General features: G+C 47.4%; 2 protein-coding genes and 1 pseudogene across 14 annotated transcripts in view; 2 read left to right on the forward strand and 1 right to left on the reverse strand.

Moving 5' to 3' along the window:
- Slc44a2 (solute carrier family 44 member 2 (CTL2 blood group)) overlaps nt 1-19392 on the reverse strand; it is a 31832-nt gene extending 12440 nt beyond the window's left edge. Inside the window, exon 1 of one of the 2 annotated variants that reach the window (XM_027955266.3) lies at nt 19279-19390. In XM_027955266.3, coding sequence (XP_027811067.1) covers nt 19279-19309 — 31 coding nt within the window. In that variant the 5' untranslated portion in view covers nt 19310-19390. Of the gene's footprint in view, nt 1-19278 lie in introns of both variants that reach the window. The other variant, XM_027955264.3, reaches the window with a different exon arrangement.
- Nucleotides 7381-8062, forward strand: LOC114107817 (ferritin heavy chain pseudogene; annotated as a pseudogene).
- The window catches only part of Ap1m2 (adaptor related protein complex 1 subunit mu 2), a 29808-nt gene continuing 17176 nt past the window's right edge, over nt 8557-21188 (forward strand). The window contains exons 1-5 of one of the 12 annotated variants that reach the window (XR_011704777.1): nt 8562-8943; nt 15722-15814; nt 16292-16392; nt 19600-19652; nt 19819-20778. The gene's annotated coding sequence lies outside the window, so the exon portion shown is untranslated. Of the gene's footprint in view, nt 8944-15721; nt 15815-16291; nt 16393-17470; nt 17553-19599; nt 19653-19730; nt 20779-21188 lie in introns of those variants that run through there. The other 11 variants (XR_011704774.1, XR_003585367.3, XR_011704776.1 and 8 more) reach the window with 11 other exon arrangements.

Raw genomic sequence — 21188 nt, forward strand, 5'->3', positions numbered from 1 at the left:
GAGGTCCCCCGGCTGCGCCTTCCAAGGAGCCAGCCCCGGGGCGCGGGACGGGGCTCAGCCTACCGTGCTTCCCGTAGTAATCCTGCCGATCGCCCCCCATCCCTGCGGGCGCCGGGCCCCGACGGCGCCCTCCAGCTCTCGCGCCCTCGCAGTCCCGGGGTCTGGACGCGCAGACGTCCCGAGAGACACCCGGAGCTAGCGAGCGAGCGACTGGCGGCGGCTCCTCCCAGCCAAGTGCCAGGCTGGGCGGCCCAAACCGGTCAGACCGGCCCGAGCCAAGGGACAGAGGGGAGGGACGGAAGAGGGGGCCGATCCGGGCAGCAGCTGCTCCCGCCACTCACCAACCGCCGGATTTAGCCCTCCCAGCCCCCCACAGCAGCCCAGCCCCCACCCGGGAACCCGGTGGCTTCACCCTGGGGCCTCAGCCCACCCTGCTGCCACCCACCTAGCGACACCGAAAGGAACAGTTTCCAACCCTAAAGAGGCGCCTCCACTGTTCCATTCTGCAGGTGTAGAAACTGAGGCAGACAGCTGGGCCCCAACAACCAACTGTGAAGTACTGGGATAGAAAACTCAAACCGGTGAAGGAGTTTTATTTATTTTAGTCTTTTTCTTTTTTCTTTTTTGAGACAGAATCTCCCTCCCGGGCTCCAGCAATTCTCCTCTCTCAGCCTCCCACTAGCGTGGACTGCAGATCCACCACCCAACAAGGCCTCCCAATCTACTTTTCAAGGACAGTTGTACACAGAACAGCCCACCACACAGTTATCATGGTATTATACAGTCCCCGTGGGGGTGTCTTCAGCAATGTGGGGTCTACATTCAGTGTGCTGAGATTCCTACATTTGGTGTTCCATAACTGTAGCAGTTGCTACCTCAGTGAAACACCCTAGAGGGGGCCTCTGGTCACTGACTTAGTTTGCCCCTAGAGAAAATGCCACCTCCCTTGTTGGCCTCCAGCTAAGGAGGCCCTGCCTGACCCCTGGACCACAGGCTTCAGCAAACAGGCGAGGCCCAAGGCGCCAAGCCATGCCCTTGGGTGACCAGGGCTCCCAAAGAAACCGTGTGGTTCCTAAAGTCCCTGCCAGCCCTAAGGCCAGCTGGTCCCACTCCACCCAGTCTGAGCAGTGGACAGATATCAGGCTGGTCCCAGGCCACAAGCCTCATCTGTTCCTGGCTACCTGGTCCATGGGGAACACTCAAACTCAAGACCCCACCTACAGAGTCCTCACTGACAACTCTAAAATGTCTGCTTCCTCACACGGGTCTCACCCCACATTTGTGAGGCACCTCCCTCCCCTCACCCCACACTGCCACTTCATGCTCAGCGAGGAGGTCACGTTTGAGCCCCTGATTGTCCCTCAGTCTGCCTAGACATGGTAATTGGCAGCTCCATCCTTCCAGATGCTCAGGCCAGAAACCTGGGAGCCCCCTCTGGACACACCTGCCCTGCCTTCAGACCCTTCCAGAACCAAGCTTTCCTCATCCCCTCCTGCCCCCTACCCTGTCACACAGCAGATCATTTCCTTCCAGGACCCTTGCAGGCACCTCCACCTGACTGACCTGCGCTCACCCAGGCTCCAGTCTGTCTCTCCACAGCAGGCTCCTAAATCAGAGTGCACCCTCCTCTGCTCAGAACCCTCGGTGGCCTCCAGGTTGCTCTGAGGAAAAGCGGAAATCTTCATCATGGCCTCTTCCTTCCACTGGACCCTTGGCTTGCTCTGAGCATTCTCACCAGCCTCCTGACTGTACCAGAAAATCCCCACCAGACACCTCAGGGCCTTTGTACTGGCGGTTCTGTTCCCTCCGCATAGAAACTCTTTTCCCAGATGTCTCCATGTAGCACCTCCTTGGTCCTCTGCTAAAATGTCTCCTTGGAGAGGTCTCCTCTGCCCACCTTAGCTAAACAGTATAGCTCAGTGGTAGAGCACATTCCTAGTGAGCACAAGGTCCTGGGTTCATCCTCACTACCACAAAAAATAAATAAGCAAATAAACAAACAGATAAAACAGGGCCCCTTTCTCTTCTATCTCATCACATTCATTTTATTTTAACATTTTTTATAGCCAGGGTCTCAATACGTTGCCACAGTTGACCTGAAATCTCTGGGCTCAAGAGATCCTCCTGCCTTAACATCCCAAGTAGCTAGGACCAAGTGTGTGCTTGTTTCTGAGCCAGCTCCACTGCCTTTTAAATGTTGTCTGTTGTGACTGTCTTTTACTTATTGGTTGTTGAGTGTGTGCCCCTTTGTCTCCTGGCTGAAATGCACAGGAAGTTGTCTCTTTTGTTCTTAGTTCTGTCTCCAGTGACCAGCATAGCACACCACATAAAACAGGACCTCAGTAAGGGTTTGATGAATGAATAAGCACAATATATAATCCATACACATAGAACTAAGACTGAGCTATGTTCCCAGCCTTTTTTTTTTTTTTTTAATATTTATTCTTGGGGCTGAGGATGTGGCTCAAGCGGTAGCGCGCTCGCCTGGCATGTGTGTGGCCCGGGTTCGATCCTCAGCACCACATACAGAGATGTTGTGTCCGCCGAGAACTAAAAAATAAATATTAAAAAATTCTCTCTCTCTCTCTCCCACTCTTTCTTTAAAAAAAAAAAATATTTATTCTTAAGTTTTAGGTGGACACAATATCTTTATTTTACATTTATGTGGTGCTGAGGATGGAACCCAGTGCCTCGTGCATGCTTGGCCAGCACTCTACCACTGAGCCACAGCCCCCAGTCCTTTTTGTTTTTATTTTGAATCAAGGTCTCACTATATTGCCCAGGCTGGCCTTGAATTTGTCATCCTCTAACTTCAGTATCTGCCCCCACCAGTCACCAAGATTAGAGGACTATGCCACTATTCAGGGCTAAAGGTACACCCACACACATTTTTGTAGTTGTAGATGGACAGAATGCCTTTTATTTTATTTGTTTATTTAATTTTTTATGTGATGCTGAGGATCAAACCCAGTGCCTCACACATTAGGCAAGTGCTCTGCCACTGAGCTACAGTCCCAGCCCAAGGTACACATATTTTTTTTTTTTAAGAGAGAGCGAGGGGGGGGGAGAATTTTTAATATTTATTTTTTAGTTTTCGGTGGACACAACATCTTTGTTTGTATGTGGTGCTGAGGATCGAACCCAGGCTGCACGCATGCCAGGTGAGCGCGCTACCACTTGAGCCACATCCTCAGCCCAAGGTACACATATTTTAAAAACAAATTTGCGAAGGACTAGGGGTGTAGCTCAGTGGAAGAGTGCTTGCCTAGCACTCTCAAGGTCCCAGGTTCCATCCCCAGGACAAAAAAAAAAAAAAAAAAGTTAGTTTCTGGATATTTTTTACTTAAAATAATTTAATATATGACAAAGGTAGAATTCTCAGTCTTCAAGGAGAGGGCAAATTCTTTGGTCAGTAGCCTTGATGCATATTTGGAGGAAAATAAACTTAACCCCACCCCCAAATGCATAGCAAAATAAATTCCACATGGATTAATCATGCAAATATATAAAAAACAGAAGTATTACAAGTATGAGAAGGAAAACAGGAGAAACATCTACCGTGTGATAGGAAGCGAGACCAGAAAGGCATGTGGGAGGAGAGATAAGGGATTACCAGAAGTTTTTGATGTTAGCTGGAGTATCTACAGGCTGCCACAGGGGTGGGGGACTCGGTGGTGGCACGTGCCTGTGGTCCAGCTGTAACAGTGGCCCACTTCACCTTTTGAATATAGCTCTGAGGCTTATTTTTAAAAGGGATGTGTTTTCCTTTTCCTCTACTCCCTCTCCCGCTAACCTGGGGCAGGGAACAAGATTACTAGGAGTTATCTGGGCTCAACAGGAGGGAGATGTCAGCTAGAGGATCTAGGAAGTGAATATCTCCCAAATTAACAAGTGAATCCTAACACACCATCAGCTCACACCAGAAAAGTAGCCTTTGAATAGGTCTTTTAAAATCCCCCTGTTGTTCCTCCAGATGGGCAGAATCACAGCCTCTGGGCCTGGAGCTAGCAAAACAATAAAACAACTTTTTCCTTTTTTCTCAAAACGGTGTCCTCATTATTAAATTGGCATTAATTGGCTTTGGGGACAAGGATCAAGCTTTTGTTTATACAGCAACTCTAAGGCAGGAGGAGCACAAGTTTGAAGCCAACCTGGAATACTCAGAAAGACCCTATCTCAAAAAAAAAAAAAAAAAAAGGTTGGGGGGTAGCAGAGGTAGAGCGCTTGCCTAGCATGCATAAGATCCTGGGTTCAATCCTTAGCACCACAAAGAAAGAAAAAAAAAAAAAAAAAGAAAAGAAAAGTCAGTGTTGACCCAGGAGGTCTCAAGACCTTTCAAACTCTTTGCCATAATGGAGACTCTGTCAACACAGAGGAAGGCAGAGGAAAGAAAGCTCAGGGAGGAAATGCAATTTACCTGTCACCAAGGAGGCCCATCCCCAATCTAGGTGTGACTGGTCAAGTAGGAGCCACTGAGGGTGTCTGAGCCTGACAAGGCCACACTAGGAAGGGAGATACACCGGGTGGTCTCAGACAGCTCTTTCACTCAGGGAAACAGTGGCGGGCCTGAGGATTTAGTGCCAGGGGTGTGGCAGCAGGACCTGGCTGGGTGAACATGAATCACCCCTTTGTGAGATAAAGCTAAAAATACAGAGGGGCACCTGGGACGGGGTTGGCTTCTGTCCTGGCCTTGTGGGCTCTCAGGAAACATAAGAGGGAACATTGACCTTGCCATCTATGGGTTCCATTAGCTCTTAAGAACCTTACTGGGTGGGGTTGAAGGGAAGAGAGTGGCAAATACTAATGGTTTTTAATTGAGCCCAATCCAAAACCTGCCAGATGGGGAATTGGCTGAACAAATCTCTGCAAGAATGCTAGAAGATACCATCAAAACAGTACTCATGGGCTGGGGATGTGGCTCAAGCGGTAGCACGCTCGCCTGGCATGCCTGTGGCACGGGTTCGATCCTCAGCACCACATACAAACAAAGGATGTTGTGTCCGCCGAAAAAACTAAAAAATAAATATTAAAATTCTAAAAAAAAAAAAAAAAAAACAAAAACACCACACTACTCATGTCCCCATTTTCCTGATGTTTGCCATGTGCCGGGCAATCTTCTAAAATATTATACAGTTGCCAGACGCAGTGGTATATGCCTGTAATCTCAGCTGAGGTTGAGGACCTTGAGTTCAAGTTCTCCAAATAAAAAATAAAAGGGCTGGGGATGCAGCTTAGTGATACAGCATCCCTGGGTTCAGGCCCAGTATCAAAAATAAATAAATAAAGTCACAGAATTGACCTCAATTTTAATCTGTACAGCAACTTCTTTGTGAGATTGATCCTACCATTAAGTTTATTGGACAGATGCAGTAAATGAAGCTGAGAGAGATATAACATGCCCATCATCTCAAAGTCTGTGAACAACAAACAGCTTGTCCAACTCCTGAACTAGCATCTGTATAAGTTTCCTATGGTTGCTGTAACAAAACCATCAATTTGATGACGTAAAACAACACAGAGGCTGAAGTAGGAGGATCTCAAGTTCAAAGCCAGCCTCAGCAAAAAGCGAGGCACTAAACAACTTAGTGAGACCCTGTCTCTAAATAAAATACAAAAAAAAAAATAGGGCTGGAGATGTGGCTCAGTGGTTGAGTGTCCCTGAGTTTAGTCCCTGGTACCAAAAAAAATAAATAAAATATAAAATAGGGCTGGGGATGAGGCTCAGTGGTTGAGTGCTCTTGAGTTCAATCCATGGCACTCAAAAAAGAAAAAAATATATTTTACTTTTATTTATTTAATTGGTATTGGGGATTGAACTCAGGGGCACTTAACCACTAAGCCATATTCAGCTCTATTTTGTATTTTTTTAGAGACAGGGTCTCACTGAGATGCTTAGTGCCTTGCTAAATTGCTGAGGCTGGCTTTGAATTCAAGATCCTCCTGCCTCAGCCTCCCAAACTGCTGGGATTACAGGTGTGGGACACCATGCCTGGCTTATTTTTAATTTTTGTAGCAGCTGGAGCTCAAACCCAGGACCTCCCACATCCTCAGCACCCTCCTTGCCACAAGGTGCACCCCAGGCAATTATCCTACAGTTCAGGAAATCAGAAGTCCAACATGCACCTCCCTAGGCTGTGATTAAGCATCTTCTGGGAATTCTAGATTCTCTGAAATTCTCTGAGAAACTGTAGAGTCTTCTGAGATTCTAGGGATGAATTGATTCCAGGTTCTAGAAGCTTCATTTCTTATCACCTTTATTTTTTTCTATGTGTGGTACTGGGGATGAAATCTGGGGTCTCACACATGCTGGGCAACTGATCTACCAACTGAGTTATATACCCAGCTCTTTTCTAAAAATTTAAATTTTGAAACAGGGTCTTGCTAAACTGCCCAAATTGGCCTTGAATTTTCAATCCTTCTGCCTCTTGAGTAGCTGGGATTAGCTGGCATTATAGGCTTGCACCAGCACAGCAGGCTTTTGACCATCTTTAAAGTTCATAATCCCCTCAAGCCCATGTCAGCTACAATTGTCACATGTCCTTCTCTGATTCCCCACCTCCCTCTTTCACTTAAAAGGACTCTTGTCCAGGTGCCCAAGGGTCCATCTGGATTATGCAGAATAATCGACTATTTTAAGATCCTTAGTTTAAATTCATCTTCAAAGCTTCATTTTTGCCGTGTAAACTAATATATACCCAGGTTGAGGAAATTACTGTGGGGACATATTTGGGAGCGAGTACTCTGCCTGCCATAGTTGCTGCTGCTGCTGCTTCTATTTTTTTTATCCGCTGTGCTGGGGATTGAATCTAGAGCCTGTGTGTGCTAGGCCATCATTCCAGCAACTGAGCTACACCCCAGCCCCAGTCATTATTTATTTGCGTCTGTTTATTTTTGGTACCAGAAATTGAACCTAAGGGCGCTTAACCACTGAGCCACATCCCCAGCCCTTTTTATTTTGAGATAGAATCTCGCTAAGTTGCTTAGGGCCTCACTAAGTTGCTGCTACTGGCCTTGAACTTGCCATCCTCCTGTCTCAGTGCTCATACGCAAGTACCACATATTTTTGTTTTCAATATTTATTTTTTAGCTTTTTAGGTTGACACAATATCTTTATTTTATATTTATGTGGTGCTGAGGATCGAACCCAGTGCCTTATGTATACTAGGCGAGCACTCTGCCACTGAGCCACAACCCCAGCCCCACATATTTTTAAATGGTTAAAAAAAATCCAAAGAATAAAGAACAACAGAGACGTTCTTTGCCGAGAGTCGCCGGGGCTTCCTGCTTCAACAGTGCTTGGACGGAACCGGCGCTCGACCCCCACCCCGGCCGCCGCTCAGAGCCAGCAGCCCTTCGCCACCTCTCCAGCGCTGTGCCTCTCCTCAGCCGCCCGCCATGGCTACCACGTCCCCCTCGCAGGTGCGCAGAACTACCACCAGGACTCGGAGGCCGCCATCAACCGCCAGATCAACCTGGAGCTCTACGCCTCCTATGTCTACCTGTCCATGTCTTACTACTTTGACCGTGATGATGTGGCTTTGAAGAACTTTGCCAAATATTTTCTTCACCAATCTCATGAGGAGAGGGAACATGCTGAGAAACTGATGAAGCTGCAAAACCAACCGGGTGGCCGGATCTTCCTTCAGGATATCAAGAAACCAGACCGCGATGACTGGGAGAGTGGGCTCAATGCCATGGAATGTGCTTTGCACTTGGAGAAAAGTGTGAACCAGTCACTTCTGGAACTGCACAAACTGGCCACTGACAAAAATGACCCCCACTTGTGTGACTTCATTGAGACTCATTACCTGAATGAGCAGGTGAAATCCATCAGAGAATTGGGTGACCATGTAACCAACTTGCGCAAGATGGGAGCCCCAGAATCCGGCATGGCAGAGTATCTCTTTGACAGGCACATCCTGGGAGACAGTGATAACCAGAGCTAAACCTCAGCCTGACTTTCCCATAGCCGTGCAAGTGACTTCCCTGGTCACCAAGGCAGTGCATGCATATTGGGGTTACCTTTACCTTTTCTATAAGTTGTACCAAAACATCCACTTATGTTCTTTAATTTGTACCATTCCTTCAAATAAAGAAATTTGGGGGCTGGGGATGTGGCTCAAGCGGTAGCGCGCTCGCCTGGCATGCGTGCGGCCCGGGTTCGATTCTCAGCACCACATACAAACAAAGATGTTGTGTCCGCCAAATACTAAAAAATAAATGTTGAAATTCTCACTCTCTCTTTAAAAAAAAAAAAAAAAAAAAAAAAAAAAAAAAGAAATTTGGTACCCCCCCCCAAAAAAAAAAGAACAACAAAAAAGTTTTAATTAAATTTAATTAAAAGGATTTTTTTTTTTTTTTTTAATGAGAAAATGATGTGAAATATCATGAGGAAGGCCTTAGGCCTGAACCTAAGCAACTCCATTTTAAAAACTCCAGTTGAAACCTGCAGTCTCACCAGGCACATCTAACAGAGCCCTCCAATGCGGCCCTCAGATAATTCACTTCCCCTCACCCTGATAAACAGAGTGAAGTCTCTGGCAGGCTGTCCTCACCTGATAAGAGAGAAAGATCAGGATGGAGACCACCAGACCAGATGTTTCTGACCCCAGGGTAAATGATGTCATGGAGAAATCCAGTGGTAACTGATAAGGATTGAAAGGGGAGTCAAAAGCCCCAAAATGTGGTATAAATAATAGAGCTGATGAACAGGGATTCAGCCAGCACTGAGCTAGAAAGCCTGAAGAGGACCAGGACTGACATCCCATCACTTGTCATTGTTTCCTGATCCTCTGCATGATCCTCACCACCCTCAAACTCTACCGCCTCATCTGGACCTTGGTGAGAGCCGCAACTTCTCCATATGGTCCCCTCCTCAACTGGTTGTCCACTCCACGACAGGAAAAGCCTGCCTTGGTTCCGGACCTGATCGCTGCTGTCTGAGTGAGTGAGTGTGCATCTGCTAGATGTAAAGCTTAAGGCTTGAGACTTTTGAATTTAGCACACAGAGGGAATGTCTGTCATGAGCCTGTCATGGTTAAGTGTGTTTGCAGTGCTTAGAATTAATCTAGAATTGTTTGCTGTTAATTAATTAATCTAGAATTGTTTACTGTGCATTGGTTATGTCTATTGCAGTGCCTAGCATTAGGGATTGTCGCTTTCTTGATTAAGAATCTATAGAGAAAAATTATATTGAGTATTTGAGTGAGTAAAACATTAAAAAGAGCAGAAGCACATGGACATTCTTTATTTTTCCCCCTTGGCTGCATATGTCGCAATTTTGCCCCCTAGCGACAAATATACATGTTAACAACTAAGTAGAATGAATAATAAATAAAAATACATACATGTTAGTATCCATAAAGTTTTCCATAAGTGATTTTTTGGTATCAGGGACTGAACTCAGGGCCACTCAACCAGTAAGCCACATCCCCGGCCCTATTTTGTATTTTATTTAGAGACAGGGTCTCACTGAGTTGCTTAGCACCTCACTGTTGCTGAGGCTGGCTTTGAACTTGCAACCCTCCTGCCTCAGCCTCCAGAGCTGCTGAAATTACTGATGTGCACCTCGGTGTCCGATTTAAGAAGTTTTCTTCACACATGCGGGACTCATATGTTTCATATTCTCTGTGGCTGCTTTTCCACTACAATGTCAGCATTAAGTACAAGTGGTACCTCACTCATTTATTCCCCACAATGGGTATGGGGGATTGGACACACTGAGAAGGAATGTAATTGTTCCAAAGGGTCCACAGCTTAGAAGTGGGGGTGAGGGGTGTCAGACCCAGCAGGGCTCCCATCGTTCTTGGAGGATGTTGGACACACCTTTCCATCTCTCAGCTGCCATTTTCCTGACTGGAGAATGAAGCTAATACTGACATTTCTTTTGAGGTGTTGCAAGAACTTGATGCTCCAAAAGCACCTAGGTTCATCACTTCAAGAAGTGCTAAGGGGGCTGAGGCTGTGGCTCAGTGGCACAGCGCTTGCCGCACATGTGTGAGGCACTGGGTTCAATTCTCGGCACCACATATAAAAAAATGAAGAAAATAAAGGTCCATCAACAACTAAAAAAGTGTTAAAAAAAAAAAAAAAAGTGCTGAGGGCTGGGTGTGGCTCAGTGGTGGAGCACTTGCCCAGCATTTGGTTCAATCTCCAGCACCACCAGAAGAAAATAAATAAATAAATAAGCTAACTATATATAAATTGTTCTCACTTGATAAGGGGAACCAAAAACAGTCACTTAAGCCACACAGCTGGTGGAGGACAGAGACCCGAATCAGATCAGAGCCCCTCTGGAGCCGAATCAGAACTTTTCTTTAGCAGATCCTGACTGCTATGGTTCAAATGTAGTTTGTCCTCTCCGAAACTCATGGAGTTTAGATCCCCTTGTTAGGTATTATGAGGGTAGAAACTGCCAGGCGAAGTGGCACATGCCTGTAATGCCAACGGCTCAGGAGGCTGAGGCAGGAGGATTGCGAGGCTGAGACAGGAGCCTCAGCAAGTGAGGTGCTAAGCAAATCGGTGAGACTCGGTCTCTAAGTAAAATACAAAAATGGGCTTGGGGGCTGGGATTGTGGCTCAGCAGTAGAGCGCTCGCCTAGCATGTGTGAAGCCCTGGGTTCGATCCTCAGCACCACGTAAAAATAAAAGATATTGTGTCCGTCCGACTACAACTAAAAATAATAAATATTTTTTTTAAAAATGGGCTTGGGATGTGACTTAGTGGTCAAGTGCCCCTGAGTTCAATCCCTGGTATCCCCTCCCCCCCCAAAAAAAAAAAAAACAAGGGTAGAAACTGGGGCTGGGGCTATAGCTCAGTGGTAGAGTGCTTGCTTGCATGTGTGAGTCATGGGTTCGATCCTCAGCACCACATAAAAATGAATAAATAAAGTAAAGGTATTGTGTCCATCTAAAACTAAAAAAAAAAAGGGTAGAAACTGAAGGGGACCATGATGTTTAGAGGTGGGGCCTTTGGAAAGTGGTTAGGATTACTGGATGTGTTATGTGAATAATCTGTTATGTGAATAATCCTCAGTAATCCTAATTTCAGGATCCTTTGGGTTGAGTCCCCCCAGCTGAGCACTGGTGATTTTATAAGAAAAGGGAGAGCCAGGCATGGTGGCACTGACTGTCATCTCAGCAACCTGAGAGGCTGCAGCAGGAGGATCACCAGTTCAAGGCCAGCCTCAGCAAATTGGCCAAGACCCTGTCTCAAAATAAAAAATATAAAGAGCTGGAATTGCAGGGCGTGGTGGTGCCCACACTTCTGTAATCCCAGCAGCTGGGGAGGCTGAGGCAAGAGGATCGTGAATTCATAGCCAGCCCCAGCAATTTAGCGAGGTGCTAAGCAACTCAGTGAAACCCTCTCTCTAACTAAAATACAGAATAGGGTTGGAGATGTGGTTCAGTGGTCGAGTGCCTCTGAGTTCAATCTCTGGTGGCCCCGCCCAAATAAATAAACAAATAAATAAGGGCTGGGATATGGCTCAGGGGTAGAGCATCCTGGGTTCATTCCCAGTGACTCAGTGGCTCAGGGATTTAGGTGCCTGAGAGGCCCTGGGTTCCATCCCCAGCACCAGAAGAAAAAGAGATTCTAAATTTGTATGCTCCCTATCTCTCACCACGTGATTCCCTCCCGGTGTCACTCGGCGACTCCGCCAGGAAGACGGGCAGATGCAGCCCCTCCACCTTGGACCAGAACCGCAAGCCAAGTACACTTTTCTTTATAACCCTCTCTGTCTAAGGTATGGTAACTTGCAACAGAAAATGGATCAAGACCCTGACAGAGTCGGTGGGGGAGAGGGAATGGGAAGTTGGGCTGTTAGATCAGGCCAACGGACACAGGCTGCCCCAACACAATGCTTGTGCCAGAACATCAGATGCCACCCAGCCCCCACAGCTTCCGGACACCGGCCAAGTCCCCAAGGGCTGCAGTGGCCCAAGGCCTCGCCCACACAGCCAGGCCAGCAGCCCCCGCCCTCCCAGAAGTTTGTCCCTAAGTAATGAGCATCCCAGCTGCTCAGACAAGTCCCTTTGACAAAGGGTTTGAGAAAAACAACTGGGTAGAGAAGCTTAGAAATACAGAAAAAAAAAAAACAGAGTGCCTACTGTATGCGACAGGCACTAAACAAGACATTTTCTTCCAAGAATGTTTCATCTTCCTTGGGGCTGGGATTGTGGCTCAGTGGTAGAGTGCTCGCCTAGCACGTGTGAGGCCCTGGGTTCGATCCTAGCACCACATAAAAATAAATAAATAAAATAAAGATAGGGCTGGGGTTGCAGCTCAGTGGTTGAGCACTTGCCTCGCATGCGTGAGGCACTGGGTTCGATCCGCAGCATCACATAAAAATAAGTAAACAAGTAAAATAAAGATATTGTGTCCATCTACAACTAAAAAAAATAATTAAAATAAGGTAAAATAAAGATATTGTGTCCAACTACAACTAAAAAATAAGTATAAAAAAAAGAATATTTCATCCTCACAATGATGTTTTGAGGGCAGATGGCCCAGTGAAGAATCTGAGGCACAGAAATGCTTAAGCAAGATATGTCGGTGCATGCCTGTAATCCCAGTGGCTCAGGAAGCTGAGGCAGGAGGATCCCAAGTTCAAGGCCAGCCTCAGCAATTTAGCGAGGCCCTAAGCAATTTAGCAAGATCCTGTCTAAAAAAAAAAAAAAAAAGCTGAAGATTAGCTCAGTGGTAAAGCACCCCTGGGTTCAATTCCCAGAACAGAAAAAAAAAAAGAAAGAAAAGGGTCAGAACTCTTGCTCGGGGTCACATGGGCACTAGGGGCTGAGATTTGAACACTGTTTCTGACTCTATACTCTTAAACTATGTTATATGAATAATCCCCAGTAAGTGGCATTTACCATGCTCTCCTAGCTCATGGCCAAGGGCTGAATGCACATCAGTTCTCTGAGCCCCAGCCCTCACAGAAGCCTCATGGGTCCATACTGTTGTATACTTTTTTTTTTTTTTTGGTACCGAGGATTAAACCCAAGGGCACTTAACCACTGAGCTACATCCCAACATTTTTTATATTTCATTTTAGACAGGGTCTCACTAAGTTGCTGAGGCTGACTTTGCCATCCTCCTGCCTCAGCCTGCCAAGCCACTGGGATTACAGGCATGCACCACCATGCCTGGCCTGTGTGCTCCATTTTATGAATAAAGAAACTGAGGCTCAGGGCTATGCAAGAGAGCAGGTGGTGCAAAATGAGGAGGGATGGAGCTGAGATTCATGCAGAACTGATGCTAGGCTCTAGAACCTGACACAGTCAGAATTGTACAGGGAATTGAATCCAGGACCGTGAGCATGCTAAGCAAGCACTCCACCACTGAGCTCTACCTCCAGCCCTTTTATAAATTTTATTTTGAGACTGTTTTGTTAAGTTGCCTAGGCTGGCTATGAACTTGCCATTCTCCTACCTCAGCCTCCCCAGTAGCTGGGATCACAGGTGTGCACCACTGGGCCCTTCTAGATGTGTTCTCTTATTTACATGTTGGGATCAGATGATTCACATCCGTGACTATTGCTATGGCCTCTTGTCTTGGACTCCTAACTTCTGCCATTGGATCCCATAGAGGCCAGAGGGAGCCTGTGAAGACCTGAGTCAGGCCACATCCCTGGTTTGCCCAAGATTTCTCACTGGGCCTCACCTTTTTCCTAACAAAAGTCTAACAAGACCCTGGACTCTCTGTCCTTTCCCCTCTGTCTTTACCTCCTCCGGCCGCATGGGCCTCCTCATTGCTCCATCACACCAGATATGCCTCTACCCCAGGGCCTTTGCACACATACTTATCCTGAAATATTCCTCACAGCTCCCTGGCTCCCTCCTCTGGTCACCTGTCAGGCTGACCCTCTGTGATTCCCACACTTTTAAATCTCAAACCCACCTCCAGACCCTAACAATCATTCCCACCCCTCTTCCACAATTAATTTTTCTCCAGAACCCTTATTGGATATACTAAGTATTTCCCAATCATTCATCTTAGTTCTCATCTGTCTCCCTTTCTAGAATGTTCCACAAGGGCAGCATTTTTGTTCTGTCCACTGCTGTGTCTTCAGGGTCTAGGACAGAATTTGGTACACGGCACTGGTCCAATGAAAGTTCATAGAAGGAAGCTATAGGCAAAATTATTTACATTAAGCAATCTGTACACTTATCGAAATCAAAATTTCAGGACTGGGAATGTGGCTCAGTGGTTAATTGCCCCTCGGTTCAATCCCCAGTAACAACAATAACAACAAAAATCAAAACCAAATTTTCAGTTCAGAATTGGGTGCAGTGGTACACGTCTGTAAACCCAGTGACTCAGGAGGCCGAGGCAGGAGGACTGTAAATTCAAGGTCAGTCTCAGCAACTTAGGGAGGCCCTAAGCAATTTAGTGAGACCCTGTGTCAAAATAAAAGATCTAAAGGGTTGGGGCTGTGACTCATTGGCAAAGTGCCCCTGGGTTCAACCCCCAGTACCAAAAAAAGAAAAAAATTCAGTTTAGACTAAAAAAAAAAAAAAAAAAAAAAATCACTATGCCTTTCACCATTATTCTTAGAACCCTCACTTGTTCTCCCTAGGGCAAGTTCCTCTCATCAATTCCCTTTTCTCTTTTCCCAGGCACTGCCTAGAGGGCGTAGACACAAGCAGATTTGTAACTAACTTCATCTCTCTCTCGCTGGGGATGGAACCCAGGGCCTTGCACATGCTCAGCTGGTGCTGAGCCAAGGAACCACACCCCAAGCCCTAACCTAATCTTGTCAGGCACTGTTCCCCTCTTTGCTATTTCACAGAAAAACATAATTGGACTATTTCACAGAACAACATAATTGGATAGTGTTTCCCACTATCAAGAGCTGGAACTGTTTCATCTTTTTAAAAGACTACATAGTATTCCACTATGGAACCCTACCATTTTTTCCATTAAACCAGCCCAAGGAGCTGTAAAAAGATACAGATGTCACACGCAAGGGCTAAAACAAATAGACTAAGCTCTAGAAGAAGACAGTTATGTCTGGGGTGAGGACAGATGGCCAGGGGCTTGTAGAAGGTTCTTTCACATGGAAAGCTAGAAATCTTCCATGTGTTGCAGGGTTTATTTATTTTTAGTTTTTAGTCTCTCTGTTCCAAAAGAGAGAAGATACTAATTTTGTTGTACAAGAGTTTAAAATCGGGGCTGGAGTTGTAGCTCTGTGGCAGAGTGCTTGCCTAGCACGTGTGAGGCACTGGGATCAATTCTCAGCACCACATATATATAAATAAAATAAAGTCCATCAACAAATAATAATAAATATTTTTAAAAAAAGAGTAACTGTTTTCAGTATTGGGAACTGAACTCAGGGGTGCTCCACCACCAAGTTCAATCCTCAGTTCTTTTTTTTTTTTTTTTTTCTTTCTTTTTTCCTTTTTCTTTTTTTAGTACTGGGGATTGAACCAGGGTGCTTAACCACTGAGCCACATCCCCAGACCTATTTATTTATTTATTTATTTATTTATTTATTTATTTATTTCTGGTGCTGGCGTGGGCTCTCTCTCGTCCAGCGAGGAGGTCCACAGAACAGGGTAGAGGAGAGTGTGGCTGCAGAGTCACTATTCCAGACCTCCGGAGACCAAGCAGGAAGCAGGTCTGATTTTATTGCGCAGTTACCATGTATATATCCTCAGGCAGTAGCCAAGCAGATTACAGGCCGCCACTAATGCAATTTCTGGCCAATTGTCCTTGCAGCGACCAATCGAGGAGCGGACCGGGCTGTGGAGCAAGCCCAGGGACTGCAACAGCTGCAACATGCGGCCTCATGCCCAGGGCTGTGCCTATGGGGTAAGCAGTGAGCAGCTGGGGGAGTGGTTTGCCACTCAGATGCCCTTAACTTATGCCATGTATGCAGTACTCCATCCACTTGTCCCCACGCTGGGGATTGAACCCAGGGCCTTGTGCAGGCGAGGCAAGCACTCAACCAACTGAGCTATATCCCCAACCCTTATTTTTTGAGACAGGGTTTTTTGGGGTTTTTTTTGTTTTTTGTTGTTGTTTGTTTGGTTTTGTACCAGGATTGAACCCAGGGGTGCTTAACCCCTGAGCCACAACCCAGCCCTTTTTTATATATTTTACTTAGAGACAGGGTCTCGCTGAGGTGCTTAGGGCCTCACTGAGTTGCTGAAGCTGACTTTGAACTTTCGATCCTCCAACCTCAACCTCCCAAGCTGCTAGGATTACAGGTGTGCACCACTGTGTCCAGTTCCCAGTCCTTTTTATTTATTTTTAAATTTTGACACAGCATCTCACTGTGTTGCCTAGGCTGACCTTGAACTTGCGATCCTCCTGCCTCAGCCTCCTGGGTAGCTGGGATTACATACCTGCACCATTGCACCTGGCATTTGTTTTGTACTCTGAGGCAGGTAAGTGTGTTATCATGTTCCCCCAAAGTTGCCATTAACAAGTAAATACCTCTCCTACACACACCTTTTCCTTTTCCTTTTTCAGACCTGGGGCATGCTAGACAGTCTCCCTACCACTGAGCTACACCCTAGCCCAGGAATCTGCTTTTTAATGAAGCAGCACTCCTTTTTCCCCCAGTTTTTCTCCTTCCTGGACGAAGTTTACTCTGGGGCTCTAGAATCCTTCTCTGTGCTGCTGATGTCATGGGTGGGCTAAGAAAGGCAGTGCCCATCGACAACATCCGCTGGGGCCCAGGCGTTTTCCTGTTTCCCCTGGAGGCTGCCGCCTTCCTCTAGAGATGGAGCCTCTGCGAAGGAAGGAGTTTTTGGTTCTTCCCAGTTCAGCCCGAGTTTATGTCTTGACAGAGAGGGCGTTTCTCTAGTACAAAACCTGTGTCCTCAGTGTCACCAACCCCAAAGGCCTCCTGAGCACACTGAGCTCACCACCGTGCAAATTGTTTCCCACCAGTGAGTGTGATCGGCCCAGCCACCATAGAGACAAGGATGCAGAGCTTCAGAGAGGTCATTGGCTCACCTAGAGTCACACAGCCTGCTAAATGTCAGAACCACAATTTGGGCTGGGTCTGTCTGATGTCACCCCTAAATTCAAGGTAACCAGTGGGAAGCCATGGGGGTAGTAGGGAAGAGTATAAGAACCACTCAGTCTTAGGGCTGGGGATGTAGCTCAGTTGGTAGAGTGCTAAATAGTGCATGCACAAGGCCCTGGGTTCCTTCCCAGCACCAAAAACAACAAAAAAAGAACCACTTAGTCTTGTACCTTATTTCCAAGGAAAAGCTCTCCATTATCTGACAGACTTCCTGGGAAAGCCCAGCCGCCTCAGATTTTTGGTTCCAATAAAAAGGAAGGATTTACAAGTTAAGCAAGAACCCAGCAAGCAATCAAGTCAGGGAGCCCCTCTGAGGACATGAGGGTCTGAGTGCAGGATTCAGAAGACCTTTCCATCTCAGGCTCTGCTCAGTCTCATAGAGGGAACTAATTAAGCAACTATGTGGTTTATTTGCTGTTCCTTCTGCCTAGAACACACTCCCCTGAGATCTTCCCACGGCCAGCTCCTCATCCAGTCCTTAGTCGCCTAAAATAGAGCCCGATGATTCTTCCACACAGTGTCCTGTTCTTTGCTTCACAACCTCAAACAACCTATAATTACATATTTATTCTCTTGTCCACTCCCTGCGGTCTAGGATTTTTCTACTTCTCCACTACTACCTTCCCAGTTCTAGGTCTCTGCCGGTAAGCTGGGAGGTAGCTCAGGGGCAGAGCATTTGCCCAGCATGTGCAAGGCCCTGGGTTCAATCCCCAGCCCCGCAGGGAAAAAACAACCACCACCACCAAAAAAAAAAAAAAAAGTGGGCTGTCTTGACTTCTGGGCAAGTCTGACTGGACCTGGGCAGGTTTACTCAGCTCCATCCATGGTTCAGTATTAGCCTTTGGCCAGATTCAAAACTGGGTGAATCACATCATTGTCCACTCTGCCCTCACAACCCCCATCCCAGCCAGACCTCATGGAAACCAAAGATCCCTCAGGTACTGACCACAGGCAGGCAGAACCTGGTCAGTACCCCAGCGTTCAGATTCCTACATCAGAGACAGCCCGCCACACCCAAGGGATGCACAGCACAGAGTAGTCGCAAAGTCTGGGACTTGATCCAAAACCAAGAGCCTGGGGACCCTTCTGGAGGTCTAGGCTGACAGCTTCAAACAGCCAGGGACGTGACTAGGAGATGGCCAGGTCATGGTAGCTCCCTCTTGGATGGGTTGGGCAGGGAGGGTCCCAGCCTCACCCGTCTATCTCTCCCTGCAGCCTCCAGAGGCCACAGTGCCTAGGGGAAAGGAAGGCATAATGCTAGCCTAGTTGTTTTTCTTGATTATTTTTTTGCAGTTTCCGGCCCCCTTCCCAAGGCCCTTGATTCTCTGCAGTTTGCAGGAAGTTCCTGTCACACAACCTGCCAGCGAAAGCCCTTTCCCCCAGGGCAATGCCACTTGAGTCTAGGACAGAATTGGGTCCTGGGAACCCAAAATGGAGAAGAGATAGGAGAAACTGAGAACAGCAACACCCGCCCTGGGAAAGCAAGGGATGGCCTCACCTGCAAGGGGATGGCCTTGCCTTAGGGCGCGCGAGAGTGAGGAGGGGCCCACATCCTGGCCCCATCCCCAGTGCGAAAAGGCTAAGGCCGCCCTCTGAGGTTCACCAAGGGGGGCTCTGTCTCCCGGACCTGCTAAAATGGGAGGAGGGCACCCCGGGTTATTTGCACAGGGCAAGGAAAGTTTCTCAATTGTTTCCTGCTTCCTTCCTGCCCCCTCACAGGAGGCGCCCTTGTTTCCGCCCTTCCTAGGCTCCTGGCCAGACTGGGTGGGCTCCCATCCTAGTATTCGGTCTCTCGAATCTTGCCTCAGTTTCCCCATCTAGCCAAAAGCCCCGGATGGTTACTTCTTGGGGAAGGGGGGATGTGGGTCGGAGGAAGAAGTAAACAAAGGGGTCTGGGAGAGGAGGGGGATTTGGAGAGGTCGGGGGCCCTGTTCCTTTTCCCAGCCGCGATCACCACTCCTCCCCTCCCCCGCCTGCCATCTGAGCCGCCCAGATAACGGGACCTCCACGGGCAGAGCATGCGCGGTGAGCCCCGGCCCAGCAGCCAGAGGGGGAGCTGGGGCTCTGGGGAAGGGACGCGGGGCGACCAGAGTCAACCCGGGAGCGTGGGCTGCGCGCAGCGCAGGATGCAGAGGCCTGGAGGCGGAGGGACCTCAGGCTGCAGCGCGGCTGTTTAAGGTCTCAGATGTCCCCTCCCTCAAGATCGGTAGCCCCCCGACTCCGCAGAGGCGATCCCTACCGTAGGCTCCGTCCTTCCGATCGTCCTCCATGGCCGCAGCAGGCGGGGAAGGGTGTCCCAGCCAGCGAGACCCCAGCCCCGGCGGGCGCGAGGCTCCGCGGGCTGCAGCGCCCCGCCCCGCCCGCCTGGCCAGCCCCCGCGTGTCCTCTCCAATGGGAGCCCTGCGCGGGAGGGGGCGGGACCTGGGGGCGGGGCCGGGGCCCGGAGGGGTTGGGCTCCAATCTTTGTTTCTAATCTGGGCGCTTTGGAGACCCCTCTTACTGCGTGTGACGGGTCTGGAGAGGTTGGTTGTCATTCGTTCATCCCTTCATCCATTCATAGATTCGTCAAACAGATACTGAGCGCTGACCGTGTGCCTATGAACAGACCAAAAGGTGACATTAATACAAATTTTTAGTTATAGATGGACACAATATCTTTATTCTGTTTATTTATTTTTATTTGGTGTTGAGGATGGAACCCACAGCCTCACATGTGCGAGGCAAGCGCTCCACCACTGAGCCACAACTCCAGCCCAAGATGCCATTTTTCATTCTTCAGATTGGCAAGAATTTGAGTTTGGTCACATCAAACCCGAGTGAGCAAATGCTGCAGGGCAGAATGGTCTCTGACCGAATGATTCCAAACCATGTTCATGCTGCGTGACTCCTCTCTCCAGCATTGACCCTAGAGAAGCCAACACAGGCGGATGTGCATGGGGCATACGTGTCAAGGGGTGTGTTCCCAGAAGCCTTGATCCTTACAGCCGAAAATATACATGTCTATCAATGGGGGTGGGGGGGTTATACAACACGATTCGCAAGAGGAAATACAATAACTGTGGAGAAAAAAAAATGAAGTCACCCGGGAAACACAAATTAGAACTTCAGTAACCTCGGTGAGATACTACTACACACCCATGAGAAGAGCCAAAACTAAAAAGACTGTGCCAAGGGGTGACTAGGATCTGGAGCTGATAGGAATGAAAAATGACACAGTCTCTTGGGAAAAGAACTGGCAGTTTCTTGTAAAGTTAAATGGACATCTAATGACTTAACCATTATACTTCCAGGTATTTACCCAAGAAAAGTAAAAAAAAAAAAAAAAAAAAATATATATATATATATATATATATATATATATATATATATATGCCCCACCCCCACCCCAGGTAGGCGCTGAGCCACACACCTGTAATCACAGTGCCTCATGAGGGTGAGACAGGAGGATAGCAAGTTTCAGGCCAGCCTCAGCAACTTAGCAATGCCCTGTCAAACAAGCAAGTGGGGGGCAGAGCACCCCTGGGTCAATCCTTTATACCCCAAATTAATTAGATTTAAAAATAAAAATAAAGGAAAGGCCCCCCCCAAAGACTTTTATACAAATATTCTTAGCAGCTTTCTACATAGTGGCCCAAAACCTAGAAGCAACCAAAATGTCCATCAACAAGTAAATGCTAAAGAAATTGTGTTCCTTCCATGTCATGTAATTCTCAGCAATAAAAGGAATGAACTAGGGGCAGGGAGACTAGTGTATGTATGAATATGTAACAATGCCTCCTACAATATAGACAATTAAAATGAATCAATTTTAAAAATTAAAAAAAAATTAAATGAAAGGAATGAACTACTGATACATACAGCTAGGATGAATCTAAAAACAAAAGCATGCTGGGGCTGGGCATGGTGGCACACACCTGCAATCCCAGCAGTGGGGAGGCTGAGGCAGGAGGATCACAAGTTTAAAGCCAGCTTCAGCAACTTATCGAGGCTCTAAGGAACTCAGCAAGACCCTATTTTTTAAAAAAGGGGCTGGGGAGGGGGCTCAGTGGTTAAGCACCCCTGAGTTCAATTCCACAATACCAAAAAAGAAAAAGCTTGCTGGGCTCCATGGTGCACACCTCAAATCCCACCAGCTTGGGAAGCTGAGGA

This window comes from Marmota flaviventris, chromosome 1 (assembly GCF_047511675.1).
Source record: "Marmota flaviventris isolate mMarFla1 chromosome 1, mMarFla1.hap1, whole genome shotgun sequence".
NCBI lineage: Eukaryota > Metazoa > Chordata > Mammalia > Rodentia > Sciuridae > Marmota > Marmota flaviventris.